The 20,430-nt window shown below is 51.1% G+C and overlaps 1 protein-coding gene across 1 annotated transcript in view; it reads left to right on the top strand.

Annotated features, from left to right (window-relative positions):
- Positions 1-494: 494 nt before the first annotated feature.
- Positions 495-20,430, top strand: part of SLCO2B1 (solute carrier organic anion transporter family member 2B1) — a gene marked incomplete at both ends in the record, with an annotated part of 31,801 nt that continues 11,865 nt past the window's right edge. Inside the window, 7 exons of the mRNA XM_079549083.1 lie at positions 495-575; positions 9,017-9,154; positions 9,243-9,405; positions 10,921-11,148; positions 12,158-12,256; positions 13,023-13,153; positions 19,403-19,511. Of these exons, the coding sequence (XP_079405209.1) occupies positions 495-575; positions 9,017-9,154; positions 9,243-9,405; positions 10,921-11,148; positions 12,158-12,256; positions 13,023-13,153; positions 19,403-19,511 (949 nt within the window). The remainder of the gene's footprint in view (positions 576-9,016; positions 9,155-9,242; positions 9,406-10,920; positions 11,149-12,157; positions 12,257-13,022; positions 13,154-19,402; positions 19,512-20,430) is intronic.

Here is a 20,430-nt window from a genome sequence, read left to right as displayed (position 1 = left end):
ACACAACCCAACACACTCTATGGTTCTATGATTCTTAAGGGACCCTCCAACCCAACCCAGCCCAACCCAACATGACTCATCCCATGACTCTATGATCCTTAAGGTCCCTTCCAACCCAACCATTCTGTGCTCCTATAATTCTACATTTTGGTACAACTGGGATTCAGGAATAACAGGATCCAGGCCCCAGCTCTCCTTCCTCAAGCAGTTCGTACTTTGTTGCATTGGAGTGAAATAACTGATAATTCTGAACCTCTCATGCAGCCCTGGGGATGAGTGTGCTTGTGTTTTGCATGCTGCTTGTTGCAGAAATGAAAAGCTAAAAGAAATTAAAACTGAGAACAATTAATATGATGATGACCGTGCGCCAGTTCCGTGGGCGTTTGCAAAGCATGACAGGATTTTGCTGTGCTGAGCAAGGCAGATTCCTACGGAGCACTTAGCTTTGTGCCACATGATTTATTTTGGCAGGAGGACAAAGCAGACCTGACAGAATGACAAGCACTGCTACAAAGAGCAGCTGCCCGGATCGGTCCCGGAAAGCACTCTGCAGGAACCCATTTCTCAGCATCAAGGTAAATGCATCCTGCTTTCCGTAACCCCTTTGGTTTTGCTGGCCTGGAGAAGCTTAGCTTCCTGCAGAAGGCACTGATAGGATTGCTGCTTATTCCTACAGAAATGTAGGCATCTAGCTGGTGTAAACCCTGCTGCTGTGTGCATTTGTTCCCAAGCAATGACTCAGGCCACCCGCCCTGCATTGGCCCCATGTGGATTCAGGTATCTCTGTGTTGGATATTTGGGCTGTCCCATGTTCCGGGGCACACAAGGAGGTTCCTCCACATCACCCCAGAAGTTCTGCTGGGCCCAGTGCAGGCAGCCAGCCCACACGGGCCATGTCAAACCCCTCTGAGGATCTCCAGAAGTCGGTGTCTGTGAGTGGTTTGCTCCGTCCTGGAGCTGAGCCATGGGAAAGCCAGGTGGAAGGTTCCCTTTCAAAGCTAGGAAGAAATGTGGGGGCCACAAGGGACCACTGGTGAAGATTCTATTGGAGAAGGCGATGCACAGCGCAGCAACGTTCAGAAGGGAAAAAGGCATAAACACCGAGATAAAGAACGTCTGCAAATTGGGCAGAAAACATTGCAAATCAGCACCAACTGCTGCCTTGCAGGAAGAAATCGAGTGCTCGGCAGGCGTCGGCTCATATTTCCATCTTTCGTTCTACAAAGCTTGGAAGTCTCGTGCTCTTTTCTCACGTGCCCACAGAGGCAGACAACCAAAGCCAAGCAGCAGCTGGGCGGCAATTTCTCCGCTCAATGGAGCGTGTCATCGAGCTTGTGAGGATCAGCCTTCAAGATGCTCTTTGAACAAAGAGAAGTTGGATGTTCTCTATCCTGACATCATCTGTCCCAATGTTATCTTTTAAAGAAAGGGAGAGGACCAATGCTGAGGCTCTCGGGTGAATAAATGGAGCACAGGATGCGAGATGCTTCCATTGGCTTAGCAGGGTTGGTGGTGACTTGGTGAGGGCAGTCATATAAAGCTTGCTCCTTCAAAGTCCTGCAGAAATGCAATGTCCTGTGAGACTCAGGGCCACCATGTGTCCTCAGTTAAAGATAATTTAATGCTACCAACAGTGTAGCTGGGAGTCAATATCAGAGTCTCACCAGGCTTTAGGGAAAAAGACCCCAGTGTTCAAGGTATAAGACTTCTCTGTTATTTTAGCAAGGAACATTTGCTTAGGCTTGTGGGGTGTTTTTTTTTTTAATAAATGTGGGTGAATTTAACCTTGTCATCCCCTGCAGGTCACTAAGTGATCTCAGAGTCACATAGGCAGTGGGTCACCAGAAATGCATGCGCTGGATGCACAGGACTGGTGCCATGCAGTCCTGGGCTTTTTTCCCCACCCTCTTTCCAGTCCCTGCAGTTCTATTTTTTCACACTCCATCATGAACATCTTTAAATATAAAACCCCATCGATTTTTCCTTGCAAAGATATTTTAAAGCGGTTCGAAACTCCAGTGATGAAAGCCACTGGTGTGCAAAGTCAGCACGGGTCTATGTGGAGAACCAACATCCGTTTTGCTGAGTGAGACGTCCACGAGGGCAGGTGCTCAGGAGGAGCTGGGGGAGCTTCAGGTTGGAGATAGGCAGCTCTCAAACTGGTGGTGTGTGCTGGAATGATACTGGGAGGTGTCTGGAGCCCACCCCAAGAAGGGCTAAAAGGGAGGGATTTGGGTGGAAACGGGGTGAGCAGGTACCCATGCTCCTCATAGAGTATTCCTCATGGTATCATAGAGCCGGATTTCTGCTCATGGAAAGATGAGAAGGGAAGAATCACAGAATGATAGAATGGCCTGGGTTGCAAAGGAGCACAGTGCTCATCCAGCTCCAACCCCCTGCTGTGTGCAGGTCGCCAACCAGCAGCCCAGGCTGCCCAGAGCCACATCCAGCCTGGCTTCGAATGCCTGCAGGGCTGGGGCATCCACAGCCTCCTTGGGCAACCTGTTCCAGGGCATAAGAAGCTCTGACTGATCCTTCATGTTTGCTGGACCAACCTCACCAAAGCCACGGCCAGGCATGACAAAGGAGAGCAACACCTCTTCCAGCTCTGTGTTCCACACTGAACGGTCAAAGGGCTTCTTTTCACCCCTATGGCACAGCTGGGCTTGCCTGTCTCCAGCTACACAACTCAGCACATGATGCTTCCCCCAAACCTTGTTCTATATTTATTTTTGGGTTTTCAAGAAGTTCTGTCACCCTGACCAGTTTCTAAATGAGCAGATGACTTCCTTACAGAAGATAACTTCAAGACCAGTGCTTGAACAGTTCTCCCAGGAACACCAAACAATTGCACAGTGCAATTTGTGCATTCGAAGTGACTGAGGAGTGCAGTTTTTATCAGCATGAATATATGGGGGGTGTGAAAGTTAATTGCTGTGTGTCCAAAGGGAACAGAGAGGCATAACTCAAGCTGTTCCCTCCTAGGGAACGTTCCGTGGGCTGATGGGCCATGAACTCATAAAGATATCTGACAGTAATTCCCACAGTGCATCAGGATGGATCACTTCTGGACAGCTAACACTGGAATAGATAATGTCAAGATAGATGATGTCAATATAGATAGCATCAGGATAGATAAAGTCAGGCCTGCTGATGCTTCCACTGAAGCCCATTGTGGCTCCAACACCCTGGCAAAGACCTGAATGCATGGACTGCCATTTTTCCATGGTGCACCTGACCCTGGATTAAGCTCTTGATGTCTTCTGCTCTGTGCCTTGCTTGAAAAGCAGAACAGAGCTGTCCTTGCCCCACACCTCTGTTGCCAGTCACTGCCAGATCAGTGCTGGAGCTTTACACCCAGTTCCATGCAACGGGCTGCAATTAAACTGGCAAACATAACAGAAGCTTTGTAAGAGTCTTCTTTCTATTCCCAAACCATTGAAAGGGAAGTTATTGGCGGTCAGCTCCCAGTCCTACATTTTGCTGCCTATCTAGACTTGGCTGCAGTTCTGTATTCCCCTGTGAGTGCACTCAGGAACACTCATACTGTGCCAACACGATGCAAGGCTTCGTAGAGAAGAAACTGCAAAGTTCCTGTGGTGTCTTTCAGAAATATAAAGAAAAAATACTGAGTTTCTCCAAGAGCCCATGATTGCAGGGAGAAGCACTGCTGAGAATTTTGCTCCCTGCTCCTCCTGTGGTAGGGAGGACAATCTGGTGCTTAATCATCTGGTGGTCTTCTATGATGGAGGGATGGCACTGGTGGACAAAGGAAGGGCAACTGGTGTCTGCCTGGACTTGTGCAAGGCCTTTGGCATAGTCCTGCACCACATCATTGTCACTAAATTGGAGAGGTACGGGTTTGAAGAGTGGACTATTGGGTGGAGAAGGAATTGGTTGCATGGTCACAGTGGTTGGAGAGGGTGGTGGTCAGTGGCTCCGTGTCCGAGTGGAGGCGGTGACAAGTGATGTCCCCCAGGGGTCTGTTTTGGGAATGGTGCACTTCGACATCTTTATCAATGATGATGATGGTGGGATCAAACCCTCAGCAGTTTGAAGATGACACCGAGCTGAGTTGTGAAGTTGACACAAAGAAGGAAGAGATGCCATCCGGAGAGGCATGGACGTGCTCAAAAAATGGGCAATCAAGAACCCAGAGGGTTCAACAAATGCTGTTGGGTAGGGGCAATCCCAGATATGAGTACAGACCAGGAGAAGAACTCCTTGAGAGGCAGAAATCCAAGAGATTCAAGAATCCAAGAGAAATCCAAGAAATCCAATCTTAGATCGGAAGGAAGCATAGAGATCATCCAGCCCCAACCCATCGTCCAGTTCCAGCCCTCTAGCAGAGATGTTCCTTACGAGATACGCTTTAGTAGCTTGTGGTAGCAATGGTGACGGGAGGATGGTTGGACTGGATGATCTTATAGATCCTTTCCAACCTTGTGATTCTATGATTCTGCGATTCCCCTTTGCTCTGGACAGATGTCCTAGCTGCAATCTGACCCCCACTGCAGACACAGTGCTGGACTTGGTGGTGGCCCAGCTCTGCGCTCAGGTCCCTGATGGGAACCCATCTTGCTCTGCCTCTCTCTCAGCTTCCAGGAGAGTGTTTGCCTTCAAGTCCTGCCTCCTTCGAGGTGTTTCCTGCAGAGGAGTCATTTGGGAGGCATCAAATGTTTACGTAAATTGCATTAAAAAGCCTCTCCCTTCCTTCCTCAGCCTACGCAACCTCCACTCGGTTGGAGTTTTCGAGTCGTTAGCACACTGCCAATTTATAAGGGGGGGGGGATGTCAGTGTGGCTTGGCCCTTAATGAGGAGGAGATGCTGAGCAGCTGCCTTTGGGGTTGCTTCTGGGAGGTCTGTGCAGCTGACAGGCATGAGGAACTCATGCTTGCAGACCCACCTCATATCCCAGTGATCTTCCTTTCCCCAACTGATGGGTTAAAAGTTGGACTTGATGATCTTAGTAATCTTCCCTGATCTTAATGACTCTATAAGTGAGCACGGTGGGGATGAGTTGGGGTTGGACTTGATGACCTCGGAGGTCTTTTCCAACCTTACTGATTCTTAATGATTCTGTGGCTCCGTGAGCCTAACGATTCTATGATTCTGCGATTCCAACTCCATCGTAGATGGTGGAGATGCTCAGCGCAGGAGGAGCTGTGGTTCCACAGGCTGATGGGGTCACTTTTGAGGATGGCCTTCGGCTGCAGGAAGGTTGCCTCTCAGCCAAATTTCATATATATTAAAATAATGGGGCTTCCTGAGCTCTTGGAACAATAAATCTGGAGGAGTCAACCTTCATTGTCACGATGCCCATCTGACCCAGGCCAGTTTATCCCACTGGTCCCAAGTCACAGTCTGAAACAACTAAATGGCACAGAAGGATGACACAGAGGCCCTGTTTCATATCCTATCTCCCTGCCCCAGCTGAGACGACTCTAAGGTATCATCTGCATCCTCACGTGTCCAGCCCTGGTGGTCTTCTGCCCCAAAGGGAAGAAGAAGACTGATAGGACCTCATTGGAGGAACCCTTGGGACCACATGGCAGACATCGTGCTGGGGCACAACTGCAATGGTGCAAACTGGGAATTGGACACCAGTAATTACCCCACTCTCTGTTTATTTGTTCACTAAGATATTCCCCAGCCTAAGGATGCCCTGCGGTCAGGGCAGTGACTCCCGGAGGAGCACAAAGAGGAGATGTGGCCTCACAGAGCTTTATTTGCAAGATTTGGCTGCCCAAGAAAAGCAAATCACCACCGTGGAGGAATGGGAAGTGAAGAAGTTCTTCCAGATTTTGCAAACAACTGAGTTTTGCTGAGATGCTTTTTTTTTTTTCCCCAAAACTTGTTGGCTTCAAATCACTGCAGAACTTGGGAAAAAAATTGGGCAGTGCTCTTCGTGTTCACTTGCTCCTTGCTTTTCAACCTTTGGTCGCTAACAGTCATTTCATAAAAGTCACGTGCTGGAGAAAAAAGGTCAAAACGTTCAATGAAAGAGCAAAGCAGTCCTTCTGCTATCAACGTCCATCTCAGGAAGCTGTGCTGAGTTTCCTTCCCTTTGCTTCTCCCAAAGGATCCCGCAGTGGTTACACCATTGCAGATCTCCTGTGGCTCCTGCTCCCTCCCTGGGTCCTTCTTCCAGTTCTGAGTTTTGTTCTCCCATGAGATTCCTTTCCATCACTGGGAAGCCCCAGGGAGATGTTTTCATCCCCAGATTCCCAGCAGATCAGGGATCTCCGGGGCTCTGGGTTGCAGTGTGCTGCCTATGTGGCATCACCCAGGGCCGGCTGCCTCTTTCCCCCTAGAATAGGAAGCTGAGGCCTGGGGACCGTTCCCATTCTGGGTGAAACCCCCTCATTTTGGTGGAAACCTTCTTGGTTTTTTTGAACCCTTAGGGTTTTTTTTGGTGAAAAAACTCTTATTTTCAGTAAAGCCCCCCTTCTTTGGTTGAAACCCTATTGTTTTGATTGAACCCCCCTTTTTTGACTGAACCCCCCTTGCTTTCGTTAAACTCCCTTGTTTTTGGGGAAGCTCTCTCGTTTGGGTTGAAATCCCCCCTTTTATTGACTGACACCTCTTGTTTTGGTCGAACCCCCTTTATTTTTGGTGAAACCCCCTTGTTCTGGTTGAAACCCCCATGTTTGGGTTTAAACTCCCTTTGTTTTGTGAAATCCCCTTCTGTTGTTTTTTGAACCACTTCCCTCCCCCCCCCCCCCCCCCCTTTCTGTTGAAATTCCTTTCACTTTGGTTGAAATCCCATTGTTTCTTTGGTGAAACTGCCTTGCTGGTTTTTTTGTTTTTTGTTTTTTGAAACCCCTTTGTTTGGGTTGAAATCTTCCCTTTTTTTTTTTTTTTGGCTGAAATCCCCACGTTTTTGTGAAACCTCGTTGCTTTTGTTGAACTCCCCTTTCTTTCTTTGTTGAATTTGGTTCTTTTCCGTTTGATTTACTTTGATTTGTTCTTTTTTTTTTTGGTGAAACCTCCGTCGTTTTGGTTTTGGTTTTGAACCCTCCTTGCTTTGCCTGAAAGCCCCTTGTTTGGGTTGAAACCCCCTCGTTTTTGTCATAACCCCACTGTTTCTGGCTAAACCCCAATGTTTTTCCTGAACCCCTCCCTTGTCTTTGGTGAAGCCCCCTTGTTGTGTGTGCTTGGGGCACTTGGTAGGATGACTGCTGGCTATTTTTGCCATGACGTTAGCACCAGAGAATGCCCCCAGCCTGCTTCCATTGCTTCCATTGCAATCACAGACCTCACCGCTGGGACAGAACCAAACCCCAAATCCAGCGAGCTGGATTGAAGGAGATGGGAATGCGTGGTGTCACATCCCAGGCATCGAGGGCCAGGGATCACAACCTGTGCTCCAAGAAGTGGGAAGGGATGGGGAAGGGGCGAGGGGTTTGTGAACACCTGGATATCCCTGCAGAACGAGACGCAGGGCAGCAGGGATGCCTGTCTCTCCAGCAGATCCAATGGCCACCAGCCTGCTCCTCTTTTCCTGCTGGATAAATAACCAGCAGGTGGTTGAGCCAGAAGCACTGGGGTCTTTGTCCAGAGCTGCAACCCAGCCACGTGGAGTACTGTGCAGGCATCTCCCTTTTCTGTGCTTTATTCTGCCCATCCTATCTGGCTGGCATTCTGCTGTGCAGGATGACGACACGTGGCTGAAGGTTGTGGCACCCACACCCTGGTGCTCCTTAGGGTGCTGAGGTGGTCTGAACTCCTTTGGAGACTGGGAAAGGACGTGGTGAGCCATGTGGCAGCAGGGTAAAAGATTGGCCATCACCTCCCTCCCTTTACTGAGTGCCAGAGATGTGGTGAAGGGAGACTCCATCCCTCCTGGGATGGTTTGATGAAGGAGAAATGCTTCTGTGCGAGGAGCAGGAGGATGGAGGCTGCCCTCAGGCATGAGTTTATTGGGGCAGCTGTGCACACACCACAGATCCATCCCAAACTTGGGAGGAGATGGGCTCAGGGCTTTGTTCTGGGATGCTGGCAGTCTTTGACAAGTTTTCCTTCTGGAAATGAAGAAGAGCCATCCCGCTTTGCAACAGAAGGTAACACCCTTTGCATCCAAATCTTAGCAAGAGCTAAAAATGAACAAAAAAACGAGAACTGAATTCCCCTCCCTGACCTCCTCCTGACTTTCTCGAGAGGAGCTGCTCATTGCCATGTTTGGAAGGGCTCATTCCCATCCTGGATCTCCTGCCAGCACCGGGGCGGCTGCTGGGGTCAGGCTGGCTGGGCTGGGTATAGGAGGACTGCACAACTCCTGCTGTAGACCTCAGGTCAAGGCCAACACAAGTGAGCAGCAGCCCAGGTGAAAGGATTTGTTGATCCAAAGCCATTTATCTGCTGAAGAAATGCACCCTCCTTACGAGCATTCACCCTCTGGTAATTTTGAGCAGAGATCTACTTGATGGTGGCGACTGAACTTCAGAAAACCACTGCTGGCAGGAGCAGAGAGAATATTCCATTGAGCCATTAGGGCTGGAGAAACCTCTCAGATCCCCACACCCAAACCCAAAGCACCCCCACCGTGCCCAATGACCACATCCCTCATTGCCACAGCCCCATGGTTCCTGAACACCCCACCACCTCCCTGGGCAGCTGTGCCAATGCTCAACCACTCTTTGGGGAACCAATTTCTCCTAATATCCACCCTGAACCTCCCCTGGTGCAACTGAAGGCCATGTCCTCTTGTCCTGTCGCTGTTACCTGAGAAGAGGCTGACTCCCACCTCACCACAACCTCCTTTCAAGAGCACAGTGAGGTCTCCCCTGAGCCTCCTCCTCTCCAAACTAAACCATCCCAGTTCCCTCATCTGCTCTCCATAAGATTTGCAAGGTTGGAGACGAGGTTGGTCGAGCAGGACTTGCCTTTTATGATCCCACATTGGCTAGTTTGTGTTCCACGACCGTGCCTTAGTGCAGGAGTTGCACAAACGCTTTTGTTGCAGTGTTGCAGCTCACAGTGACGGTGCTTGATGCTCTCGTTTTGTGTCGGCAGTTCTTTGTGTTCTGCCACGGGCTGCTGCAGCTCTCCCAGCTCCTGGTCTCCAGCTACTTGAAGAGCTCCATCTCAACCATCGAGAAACGCTACGGCCTCTCCAGCAAGACATCAGGGCTGCTCGCGTCCTTCAACGAGGTGAGCCCTGCTCACTTCTCCCATCCACGCTCCTCCCACGCTCCTCTGCTAGCATTTCTGAGGCTTCTTGCTTTGTGTCCTGCTGCAGGTGGGGAACACGCTGCTGATTGTCTTCATGAGCTACTTTGGGAGCCGCGTGCACCGGCCCCGCTTCATCGGCTGCGGTGCCATCCTGGTTTCCTTGGCTGGGTTCCTCATGTCCCTCCCTCACTTCATCACAGGACCCTATGAGTACGACCAGTCCGTTGCCAGTAGGTACTCTAGGAACTTATTTTATGCCTTTTGGGATAGAGGAAGGAAATGATCTTCTCTTGAGGCATCAGCAGCTGCAAGATGAGTTTTAATGAGCGAATTAAACCATCTCGGTGCCCAATGGCAACAGCTGCCTGGGGGGAGGCAGAGCCAGGAGACAGCTTGTATGCTGGAGCCAGAGGGAAGGGCATGAGGTGGGCATGAAGTTTGGTTCCCCTTGTCCCATGCTGCAGCCAGGCAGCAGGAAGGCCTTCTCCAGACATCAGGACTCTCATCTTCCATGAATTGCACCAAGCTGACCTCACCCATAGCACAGAAGCCATCTCTTCCATCAGCTGCTCCAAGCTGACCCACATCAGCTGTTCCTTTACTTTCATTTTCCTGAGATAAGGCACGCTGTGTACATTGACCCCTGAAGGTTTTTACGGGAAGGAAATTGGAGCTGTGGGAAGGAGCGAGGGTGGCAGAGGAGGTGAAATGTCATCTGCAGTGGGTGAGCAGCAGCTTCACGCCCATCTCCTGCTTGCGGGGCATCTCCCTTACTGCCCATGTGCAGCTGAGACATCTGAGAGGGATTCCTTGGGGTTTGGACCCTGTCTAAAAGTCAACATCTTGTGAGAAACGGGCATGTATATATCTGTCACTCATGGAGAACAGGGTCAGGGTGGAATCGGGAGCTTCTTCCTGAAAGAAGGCGAAGGGGTGAGAAGAAAAGAAGGGAGAATACTTCTCTCTTGTGACACCGTTCCCAGAGAGGTGGTGGATGCCCCAACCCTGCAGACACGCAGGGTCAGGGGACAGGGCTCTGGGCACTGATGGAGCTGTGGGTGTCCCCATGCATTGCAGAGGAGTGGGACCAGGTGACCTTCATGGGTCCCTTCCAAATCAAACCATTCTATGACTCTATGAAGTTCTGCCACAAAGCTCCAGCAAATCCTATAGGAGCCTCCAGTGAGTGCTTTTTCTCTGGATCATCAGAGAGCAGCTGGTTTGCTCAGCTATGGGCACTGAAGGAAGATGGAATAGGTGAATCATTCACGGCTGCACACAGGGATTGGGTGTAAATGGTGGTTGGATAACAATTAACCACTCATTCTGGAGTGGGTAGTACAGGTGGCTCTGTGTTGAGCACTTGGATTTGCAGGTGATTTGGGGTGTAATGATAAACATCCTGTTATGAACGCCTCCCCTACAGTCTTATTCAGGCTGCCCAAGGAGGCTGTGGATGCCCCATCCCTGCAGGCATTCAAGGCCAGGCTGGATGTGGCTCTGGGCAGCCTGGGCTGCTGGTTGGTGACCTGCACACAGCAGGGGGTTGGAGCTGGATGAGCGCTGTGCTCCTTTGCAACCCAGGCCATTCTATCATTCTATGATATGATTATATTTCTGTTTTTCCTGCTCACTGCAGGGAGATTGGAAGTAGATGATCGTTAAGGTCCCTTCCAACCCAAATCACTCTTGCCGCTCTCTTCTTTTCTCCTGACCAACCCTCAGACCCTCTCTTTTCCCCACAGGCGTGTTCAGCAACACCACTGACCTGTGCCAACCCGAAGGCATGGGCTCCTCGGGGAACCTCAGTGACTCCATCTGTGCCCCCCACACCGCCAGGGAGAACCACGAGGTTCTCCTCGTCATGTTCATCGCCCAGGTGCTGCTGGGCATCGGCGGTGTCCCCATCCAACCCTTTGGGATCTCCTACATCGACGACTTTGCCAGCGAGAGGAACTCCCCTCTCTACTTAGGTAAGGCTGGGGCGGTGGTGGAAAGAGGGGAAAACGGAATTAATCCTCTGTAGCAAGAACAGACGGACCAGGTGTGCTGGAAAATGTGATTTAGGGGAGCAATCGGGATTGCTTTTAGGTGTGGGGAAAATGATAAGAGGCTGAAACAGCAGGAACAACCATCTAGAGGGTGGGCAATAATCCTTCAGTGCAACGAGTGGGGGCAGATGCATGAGAGAGATGTCTCACGGTGGTGGGATGGATGTGATGGTCCACGCAGGTCCTCCAAGCCCTTTGGCATCTATTGTCTGTATTTTGAGCTGGATGGGCCTGCAAGGATGGCTCAAAAACAGGTCACTGCTGTCTGGAAGTGCCCTACAAAATGGATAAGCCATTTCTAGAGACAGCCAAGGTCAGGATGGATGGGGATCTGAGCAGTGCTGGAGCTGTGGGTATCCCTGTGCGCTGTGGGGAGTGGGACCAGATGGCCTTTAAGGTTCCCTTCCAACTCAAACCATTCCGTGGTTCTAAATTTTGCTCCAGACCTTTGGAGCTCATTTAAAAGAATGGGAGCGGGACTTTCAGCATGTTTATAGTTTGCATCAGCAATTCACATCGAAGGGTTTGCTGATAACTGTTATCACCTTCACCCTGCAAAGGGCGGGCAGTAAACTGGCAATGGAAATTAACACACATGGCATAATGACATCAAAAATCCCTTGAACAACTTGGCTTTATCTAAATTTATGATGTCAAAGGGCACATCTGGCTCCCTGGGGAATTTCAACTTGCTGAGGAGGCTGGAGAAAAGTAGCAAGGAAACATCTGAGTTTTGCAAAACCTTTCCTGCACAAGGAGCCTGGAAAGCACGGGGTTGTTATCCCCATAGATAGGATAGATCTCAGTAGGAGAGAGGTGAGAAAGCTGCTGGGAAACAGCCCACAGTGGGGGCAGGTGTGGTGGGAGCCACCTGCAGCCCCCACAGCCCCTTTGCACGGGGCTGAGCCCCTCTCTGCTCTCTTCCCTGCAGGCATCCTGTTCTCCTTGACCGTGGTTGGGCCTGGGGTGGGCTTCATGCTGGGCTCTGGCATGCTGCGTTTCTACGTCGACATCGACAAAGTGGCTGGAGGTGGGTGAGGGCAGCAGCTCTGCTCAGCCATCCGTCCCCATCGTGCTGTGTTGCTGAGGAGCGAGCTGAGATGGGACCCTGGGCAAAATGTTTGGGTGGGTGACAGTCCAACCCACAGCACAGAGTTGGAACTGGGTGAGCTCCTTAAGTGTCCCTTCCAACCCAAACTGTTCTGTGATTGGTAGCACGGCACGAGCCAGGTTGGATGTTGTACCGTGGGACGCGGTTTAGTAGGGAAATGTCAGTGGTAGGTGGACTAGGTGACCTTGGAGGTCTCTTCCAAACTTGGTGATTCCATGCTTCTACAGAACCGTGGAATATCCCGAGTTGGAGAGGACCCACAAAGACCAGTGAGCTCAGCTCCTGATCCTGCACCTCACCACCCAACCTTATGGCTGAGAGCTGTGTCCCAGAGCTCCCTGAGCTCCAGCAGCTCAGCCCCATGCCCACTGCCCAGTGCAGCAGAACCTTTCCCTAACACTCAGCCTGACCCTTCCTGACACCTTCCCCAGCCCTCCAATTTACTGAGGTCTCTCTGAAAGGCCTCCCTACCCAGGAGGGAGTCAACAACTTCTAATTTATTATCAGCTACACCCTTACTTAGTACACCTTCAGGCTGCTCGGACCTCAGAACTGATGGTCCCCAGGGTGGGAACCTCCTCCATGGAGCACACCGTTGTCTTGGGTGCCTGGGGCCACTCAGCATCACGCCTTCGTTGCACTGTGGGACTTGGACTAAACACCATTCCACCTGTTTGTGCTGCAGATGAGGTCCTGCTGACCAACAAAGACCCACGGTGGGTTGGTGCTTGGTGGCTCGGCTTCCTGGTGGCAGCCAGCCTCGTGGCCGTGTCCGCAGTGCCTTATTTCTTCTTCCCACGGGAAATGCCAAAAGAGGTAGGAGAGGGGCTGAGGGTGGTCCCTGTGGCATTGCACACAAACATCCTTCCTCAAGGAAGGACATGGTGTACGGGCAAGGTGGGGGTGGGTCAACGATTGGACTTTTAATGGTCTTGGAGGTCTTTCCCAACCTTCACGATTCTGTGAGTGGAGACGGTGGGGGTGGGTTGAGGTTGGACTCGATGGATTTGGAGGTCTCTTCCAACCTTAATGATCCCGTGGTTCTGTGAGTGGACGTGGTGGGGATGGGTTGATGGTTGGATTCGATGGTCTTAGTGGTCTTTTCCAACCTTAATTATTCTGTGATTCCATGTGAGCTGTGGTTTGGCCTCACATCCAGCATCAGTTGTTCTCACTTAGGCTCTATGCTAAGCACAGCCCAGTTGAGTGAAACCCAGCCACGTGCAAGCAGCTCAACGGATGCAATGACTTCATGGGGGGACACCAAAGCAGCACTTCTGTGCAGGAGAATATAGAACCAGGAAAGCCCTATGTGATGGAGGTCCTGCTTTCTCACCCAGCTGCACTCCCCACATCCCAGGGGAAGGAATGGTCCTTCTCCTTCTGCCTTGTCCATCTCAGGAGCTGCTGGCAGCTGTGACGCTGCTGGCCCGTTTCCTATGTATCTGATGAGGAAGTCAATCCTGTTTCATAGGAAATACAGACAATGGAACAATGCATCCCCAGCTTTCTCGAGAAGTGCCCTGGCTGTGTTTGAAATACTGAGCTGGTGGGTAGTTTGTCTCATTTCCACCGCTAAACCCCATTTTTTCAGCACTCACTTGCACACAGGGTTGCAGCACCCAGCTTTGCTCACACCTCAGTGCTTCCAGTGGGGTCTCAACCTCTCAGGATCCCTGGTGAGCAAATGCATACTTGTGCCAGCACACAAAACAGCTGCAGGGCTTCCCAATTGCTGTGCTGGGCTGTGGTTCTGGCTTTCTGGCAAACAGAGCATGGCAGAGAACGACTCAAAGCATGTTGTTCTTATAAAGGAGGTGTGACACAGGAAGGCTGGGGATTCTTTTCGCTGTCGGAGTCCCATGGAGGTGCTTGGTTGGTGAAATTGCATTCTTTTCAATGTCATGGTCATGCTGCAGCCTGTCTGGCTGTCTCTCACATAGATTTCATCTCAGAATGCTAACACTTGTCTAAACAAGCACGTGCACCTCCTGGTGCAGAACAGCTCTTCGTTTCTCTGGAAATACCACATCAGCAAGTGATTCTTCAAGGGATTTGGGCTCCTCCTGCTTGTGAAGTGTCACCAGTTGGACCAGCTGGGCTTTTTTGGGGGGGATGTCGTGTTCTACCCCTGTTGGGTTCCCAGAAACGCTGCAGCCCTGTGAGGCAAAGGGGAGTCCTCATGCCTTCATTTTCTTTCTCCCAGCTCACTCTGCACACCTCACCTGAGCTCATGGTCATCCCTCCAGACCACAGCACACCCTCCCCAATGGACATCATCCCACAGACATCTCTGGCTCGTTGGCCAAGAGAGATGGAGGATTTTCATTCTACAGCCACGTTTCATCTTCACGGCTTCTTTCCTTTGAAGTTCCTGGAAGGACATTTGCACTTCGTGTTAACACTAATGAGAGTTCGCTCCTTTGATCTTTTTTTTTTTGTTCATGAATCAATCTCTCCATCAGTGCTTCTTTTGGTTCCCCTGCTTTGAAACCCATCAGTGCATTTCTAGCATCCTGAATAACACTGCTGGAGGGACAACCACAGCGAAGCCGTGAAGTTGTCATCGTCTCAAGTTGAAGATAAGAAGAAAGGGCCTTCAGTGGACAAACTGCCTCCAGTCAAGACCAATTTTATTCCAGTCATTCCAGTTTAATGCTGCCTGCATTTCTCACAGTTTTGTCCCAGACCTTGAGCATCTTCCAGTTCCCCGGTAGGCAGTTGGGTCAGTGCTGTACCATCCATCCCAGGTCTGAAAGGGGAAAAAGTGCCCTCTCAGCACCTGAAACAAAAGAGGAAGCACTAACCTTGCTCAGCACTGTGCCGAGGACCTCTCCAACCCGAGGAGCCCTCTTTTCCAACCATCCTGACTTCTGCTGGTTCTCCCAACGCAGCTCACTGCAGCAGGGCCGGTGCTTCCCCACCTCTCCTGGAAAAACCGTCTTCAGTTCATTCTTACTCCTTCCGTGGCTGCACCACGTGGAGATGGACCTGGAGCATTTGTTGTTCTCCTTCTGACATACTGGATTTCCATTGTTTATTTAAACTCTGGCATTGTTGAAGAGGGAGAACAGGATGCTGTGATCCATCCTTTGTCAGCCCCAAGCCCAGCGTAGCCCATCCATGTGGAGCACACCAGAAGAGATGACTGAGACAAAGCTTCTTTTGTGCTGGGTCCTTCTTCATCCCAATGCCCCACGTGTGTTGGATCAGCTTGGAGAAGTGAAACATCAGGGCTGTAAGGAAGCATGAATATGAAAGGAACCATGCCACCAAAGATAGCAGGGAGAGAACAGGGTTGGCCAGAGGATTCGTGCCTTTGCAGTGGATTTTGGGGGGCATTGCATGGCAGGGCTGGATGGGTGGGCAGTGTAGGAGCTCTCAGGATATGCAGCAGTGCAATGGCTCTGTGTTGGCCCCCAAAGAGCATCTGCTGGGATTTCTGCTTTGTCCCTGGGTGAGATGAATCCCCTGCTGCCCATCCCTTCAGCTCTCACTTGTAATTCACCCCTGAATTGTTTGAGGAGATGCCTGAAGGCAAAGGGAAACACCAAGGTAGGAGACCTATGTGGCAGAGCAGAGGTTTGGGATGTCACCTCCCTTCTTCCATGCTTAAACCCATCCATCTCATGACTGGGTGATTCAGCATTGGGTTGTCAGGGTTAGGGTCGTATGGTTAGGTCGAGGTTGGACTTGATGGTCTTGAAGGTCTTTTCCACCTGAGCAATTTTATGATTCTATTCTATTTTATGATTCTACGATCTCAGCAGTGCCTCACACTATGGGGCAGGAATTGGCAAACCAAGGACAACATCCTGCAGACAGATCAGCAGGGAACTTCCCAGGTCCCATGCTGTGGAATGGCAGTGACTTGCCTTTTTCTGTCCCAGGGACCTCGTGCAATGGAGAGGAAGTGAAAAATAACTTCTCCCATTTCTCTCTTGGGACAAATAGTCCACATTTATCCGAATCCTCCCACGTTGATCCAGCAGTGACATGGTTTGCTTCCAGGGCACGGAGAAAGGAAAAGAACCCACAGGGAACTTTCAATGATCCGCTCCTTTTGTGTTGTCAGCTGCTGGCCAGAGGTTAAAGAGCTGGGCAGGGGAATCCAAGCATTTGTTGAGATTCTTTCTCCCCAGAGCCCCCTTCTCCATTAAAACCTCTAAGCACCAGCCTGGAAATAGAGGACATTTGGGGAGCACTCGGAGGGCAGGTGGCAGAGTGCAGTGGTGCAGAAGCGGCTGCATTACAGGAAAGTGTTGATCTCAGTGGTTGGATTTTCCCAATGGAATGTCAAATACAGGAAGAGTTAAAAATAATCACCTGGCTCCACCTGAGCAAGGCTGCAGGATGGCTATTTCAGCACTCAAGGAAATGGGACCCTGGGGGACCCACGTCTGCTGGAAGAGACACAGAGGAGCGTTTGTAAGGAACACGACCTTGTCAGGAGGGAGGTGGGTGCTTTTCCAGGCGATGAGGTTTCACGTTTTGTTTGTGCAACACCTAAATAGGTTCGCTGACTTTGCTTTGCACTGTGCCTGGAGCGGCAGGTTCAGCTCAGCCAGAGGGGAAATCTGCCGGAAACCCCAAATTAAGCACAGAAAATCTGTATGTCACAAAGAGGGTCATTTATCCCCTTCTTCCCATGGTGTATCCGTGTGAAACCAGGCTGCAGTAGCCACCTCCATCTGCAAAGCAGGTCCTGCTCTTCCCCTGGCTCCCAGCCCTGCTCCTCTGTGTCTGATTTACTCGTGTCTGTGCATGGAAATGGGACAAGAAGAGATGGGCTCACATTGCACCATGCTCACATTTTCTTCTCCAAAGGAGAGATCAGGCACTGGCACAGCTGCCCAGAGAGATGGGGGGGAGGGGTTACCATCCTTTGGGGATGTTCCAGAGCAGTGGGGATGTGGCACTGAGGGATGTGGGATGGTGGGGTGGGTTGGGGACCTTGGAGGTCTTTTCCAGCCTCAGTGAGTGCATGAACCAATGGTTTTGCTGGTGCTTCCTTGGGAAACCCAACCAAGACCCCTCAAAAGCCAGCTGCCTCCTTCACCATCCCAAGAAGCCTGACGGTGTTAGACAAAACCCCATTGCAGAAGCAAAGGATGCAACGGCAGCCTGTCCATCGAACCCTTTAAGGAACAACCCTAAAAAAAAACCAGAGCACGGGGCCATTCTGCACGACATTTCCTACTTTTGGTTGTTTTCCTTTGGCAAGACACCTCAGCAGACGGCTGGGAAGCGCCGAGCCACCAACCTGCGTTGTTTTACCCAGTGATGTCAGCATGCCAATGAGTGATGCAACACTGAAATCCCCACAGCAGGCAGGACCCGCTCCCTCCCTGCTTGCTTTCCCAGTTTTCCTGCTTCACCCCTCAGGAATGCATTTCCTCCTGCAGGAATATATTGTGAATCTGAGCCAGTGCATCCTGCGTTCTCCTCCAGGGCTTTGCTCCTTGTATGGAGATGCATGTTTACACAGAGGCTGGGGGGATGTCGAGGACTGGGGATGTGGATTTGGCTCTGGGTGTGCAGCCCTGCATGCTGTTCCCACTCTGAAACAACAGCAGCTGTCAGCTGGGAAAGCTGCAGGGAGCAACAGCTTGAATTCGTTTTTGACAAATGCTTGTGGTTTTTGCTCCTGCCTGTCTGGTCCTGATGGAAAAGCGGGAGGAACTGGATTTGTATCTGTGCATTTGAAATGATGATATCAATCTCTGTGCTCTACCGATGGCACATGGAGAAGGAGCTGCACAGATCCCACTGCTGCTGTGCAGAGACTCTTCAGAAGAGACAGTGGCATTCTCAGCACGGGACATCGTGACCTTTCCAGTGTTTAATGTCATGCTTTCAGAGAAAAAGAGCTCATTTCAGCCAACAAACCATCCAGATCTTGTAGGGAATGTAGAACATCTAATTTCCATCAGATGAACTCATTTGTCTGACTCACGTTAGCTGATGTGGGATGTCAGATGTGGCTCCCAGGGCCGCTGGCTGAAAATAAGCTGTGGTTTTCCATCAAACCACACTCCCCCTGAGCTCCCTCTCCATGCAATGCTTCTGTAGTAGCACTTCTCACCTACTTCATGCCCTCATCCCACCAGTAAAAACCTGCAGAACGAGTGCATCCAAAAAACTCCCCTCTCCCTTGGCCTTCCTCTTGCTGGTGCAGGATGATGTGCAGGGACGTAGGGTGCTGCTCTTGGATGGCTCCTAAGGGGGTCGGGATGGAGCTGGAGTGATCCAAGGGCCCCACGTCCCACCTCTCTTTCTCTCTGCTTTGGAGTGGTGGCAGCGGGACAGGCAGGGTGTGGATCCCATCCTTACAAAGCTCCAACCACCAACTGACACTAAATTAGGGCTGTAAGCACCGAGACCTGGACACATCTGCCCTGCAGCTGCGTTGATCCCCAGAATGGAGGTCCCTTCCACGGAGGGAATGGATATCCCTTCCACGCTGATGTTCTTAGGGGCAAAACCTATAAAGGCACCAGAAGAGAGCAGAGTTGCTAGAATTCAGCTGGGATTCTCATAATCCAGAACAGTGGAAAGAGGCTGAGAGAGGTGAGGGGTCTGCAGCTGCACAGCACAACCCAGAGCCTTTGGCACATCCCCATCGTTGCCTCTGCGTCCCCATCTCCATCTCCACTGAGGAGAGATGCTCATCCTCCATCCAAAACTGGAGAAATCCACATCCTCCATCCCAAATGAGAGCTCCCTTTGCCTCATTTAGGTACACCTTGCCCAGGTTTACATGGTTTCTTGGGCTTGTGTGCCCATAGATATTTATGAAATACAATTCAGTCCTGTGGGGAAAAGGGGAAAAAAAGGCTCTGAGCCCTGTCATGCAGACTTCTGCATGGATGCTCTCATCCTGATGACAGGATTTGCTGGCAGGACGCAGAGCATCACAAGCTCCATCTGTGGAGGGTGGGCTGTCCTCTGCTTTCCCCAGGCTGTGATTCCAAAGGGAGATTTCTCCTTCTTCCTTCAGCACAGCTGTGGGAGGGGTGAGCTGGGTGGGAATGTTGGTAGTGATCAACTCTTACCTGTCCACAGGTGACAAGTGGGAAGGAGATCAGCAGCAAGAAGAGCAAGGATGTGCTCCGCCAGCTCAGGTCGAGGTCCGAGCACGTGCAAAACCTCTCCCTACTCCAGTTCATCAAATGTAAGTCTGTGGCAACCTCCTGCTTGGCAGGGAGTTTGTTTCTATCAGTGGTCTGAGTGAGGGAGTTGAGTGCATGGGAAAGAAAGCATGCATTGGACCTCATCCTCTTGCTGGTCCATCATGGCTTCAAGCACTGGAGCAGGTGTTCAGTGCAGCAGTGCTGTCCCCATCCCTGGAGGTATCAAAAAGACACACGGACATGGCACTAAGGGACGTGATTTGGTGATGGCACTCAGTAGGCCAGACTGATGGTTGGACTGGGTGACCTGGGAGGTCTTCTCCAACCTAAATTGTTTTGTGATTCTGTGTCTTCCCTGCTTGCACATCCACCCATCCTGGCAATGGGCAGTGTCCCGTTCATCCATCCTGTCAATGCTAATAGGAAAGAGGGGTATTCCTCCCTGTGCTCAGCCCTCAGGATGCAGGTAGGCATCCTGCTGGCTCAAATGCAATTCACAGATTTCCTCCTTGTCTGCACACAACCCACAGCCCAGCCTGTGCTGATTCAAGCATCATATGAGAGGGGCTCAGCACCATCTCATTGTCTGGGAGTGAGGGCACTGCCTGGCTTCATGGCTCGTCTGGTCAATGGAAGTGGAAGCCAAATGGAACCCAAACCCTGCACCAGAACCAAATCTAGCAAGGAAGAGGAGGCAAACCCACAGCAGAGCCACGAGAAGGTAGAGGGGTGCCCAGTTAGAGCAGGGTTTGCTGCTTGAGTACCACCATCTGCTACTGTTCAGCTTCCAAGTGATCACAGTCCTGCCCCCAAAACCTGCTCAGCTCCTGTCTGTCAAGCCTGGTGACAACGTGACAGCCACGCTGCCCTGCTTGTCCTGCAGGGGATGGCTGCAGCCAGGGTCTGAGCGTCTAAAACCAGCTGCATGTCTGTGCAAGCTGGAATTAATCCAGGGCAATG

The sequence above is a fragment of the Tetrao urogallus genome (genome assembly GCF_951394365.1).
Source record: "Tetrao urogallus genome assembly, chromosome: 1".
Taxonomy (NCBI): Eukaryota; Metazoa; Chordata; class Aves; order Galliformes; family Phasianidae; genus Tetrao; species Tetrao urogallus.
Note: the sequence above shows the minus strand (reverse complement) of the source record. Positions and strands in the feature narration are given on the sequence as shown.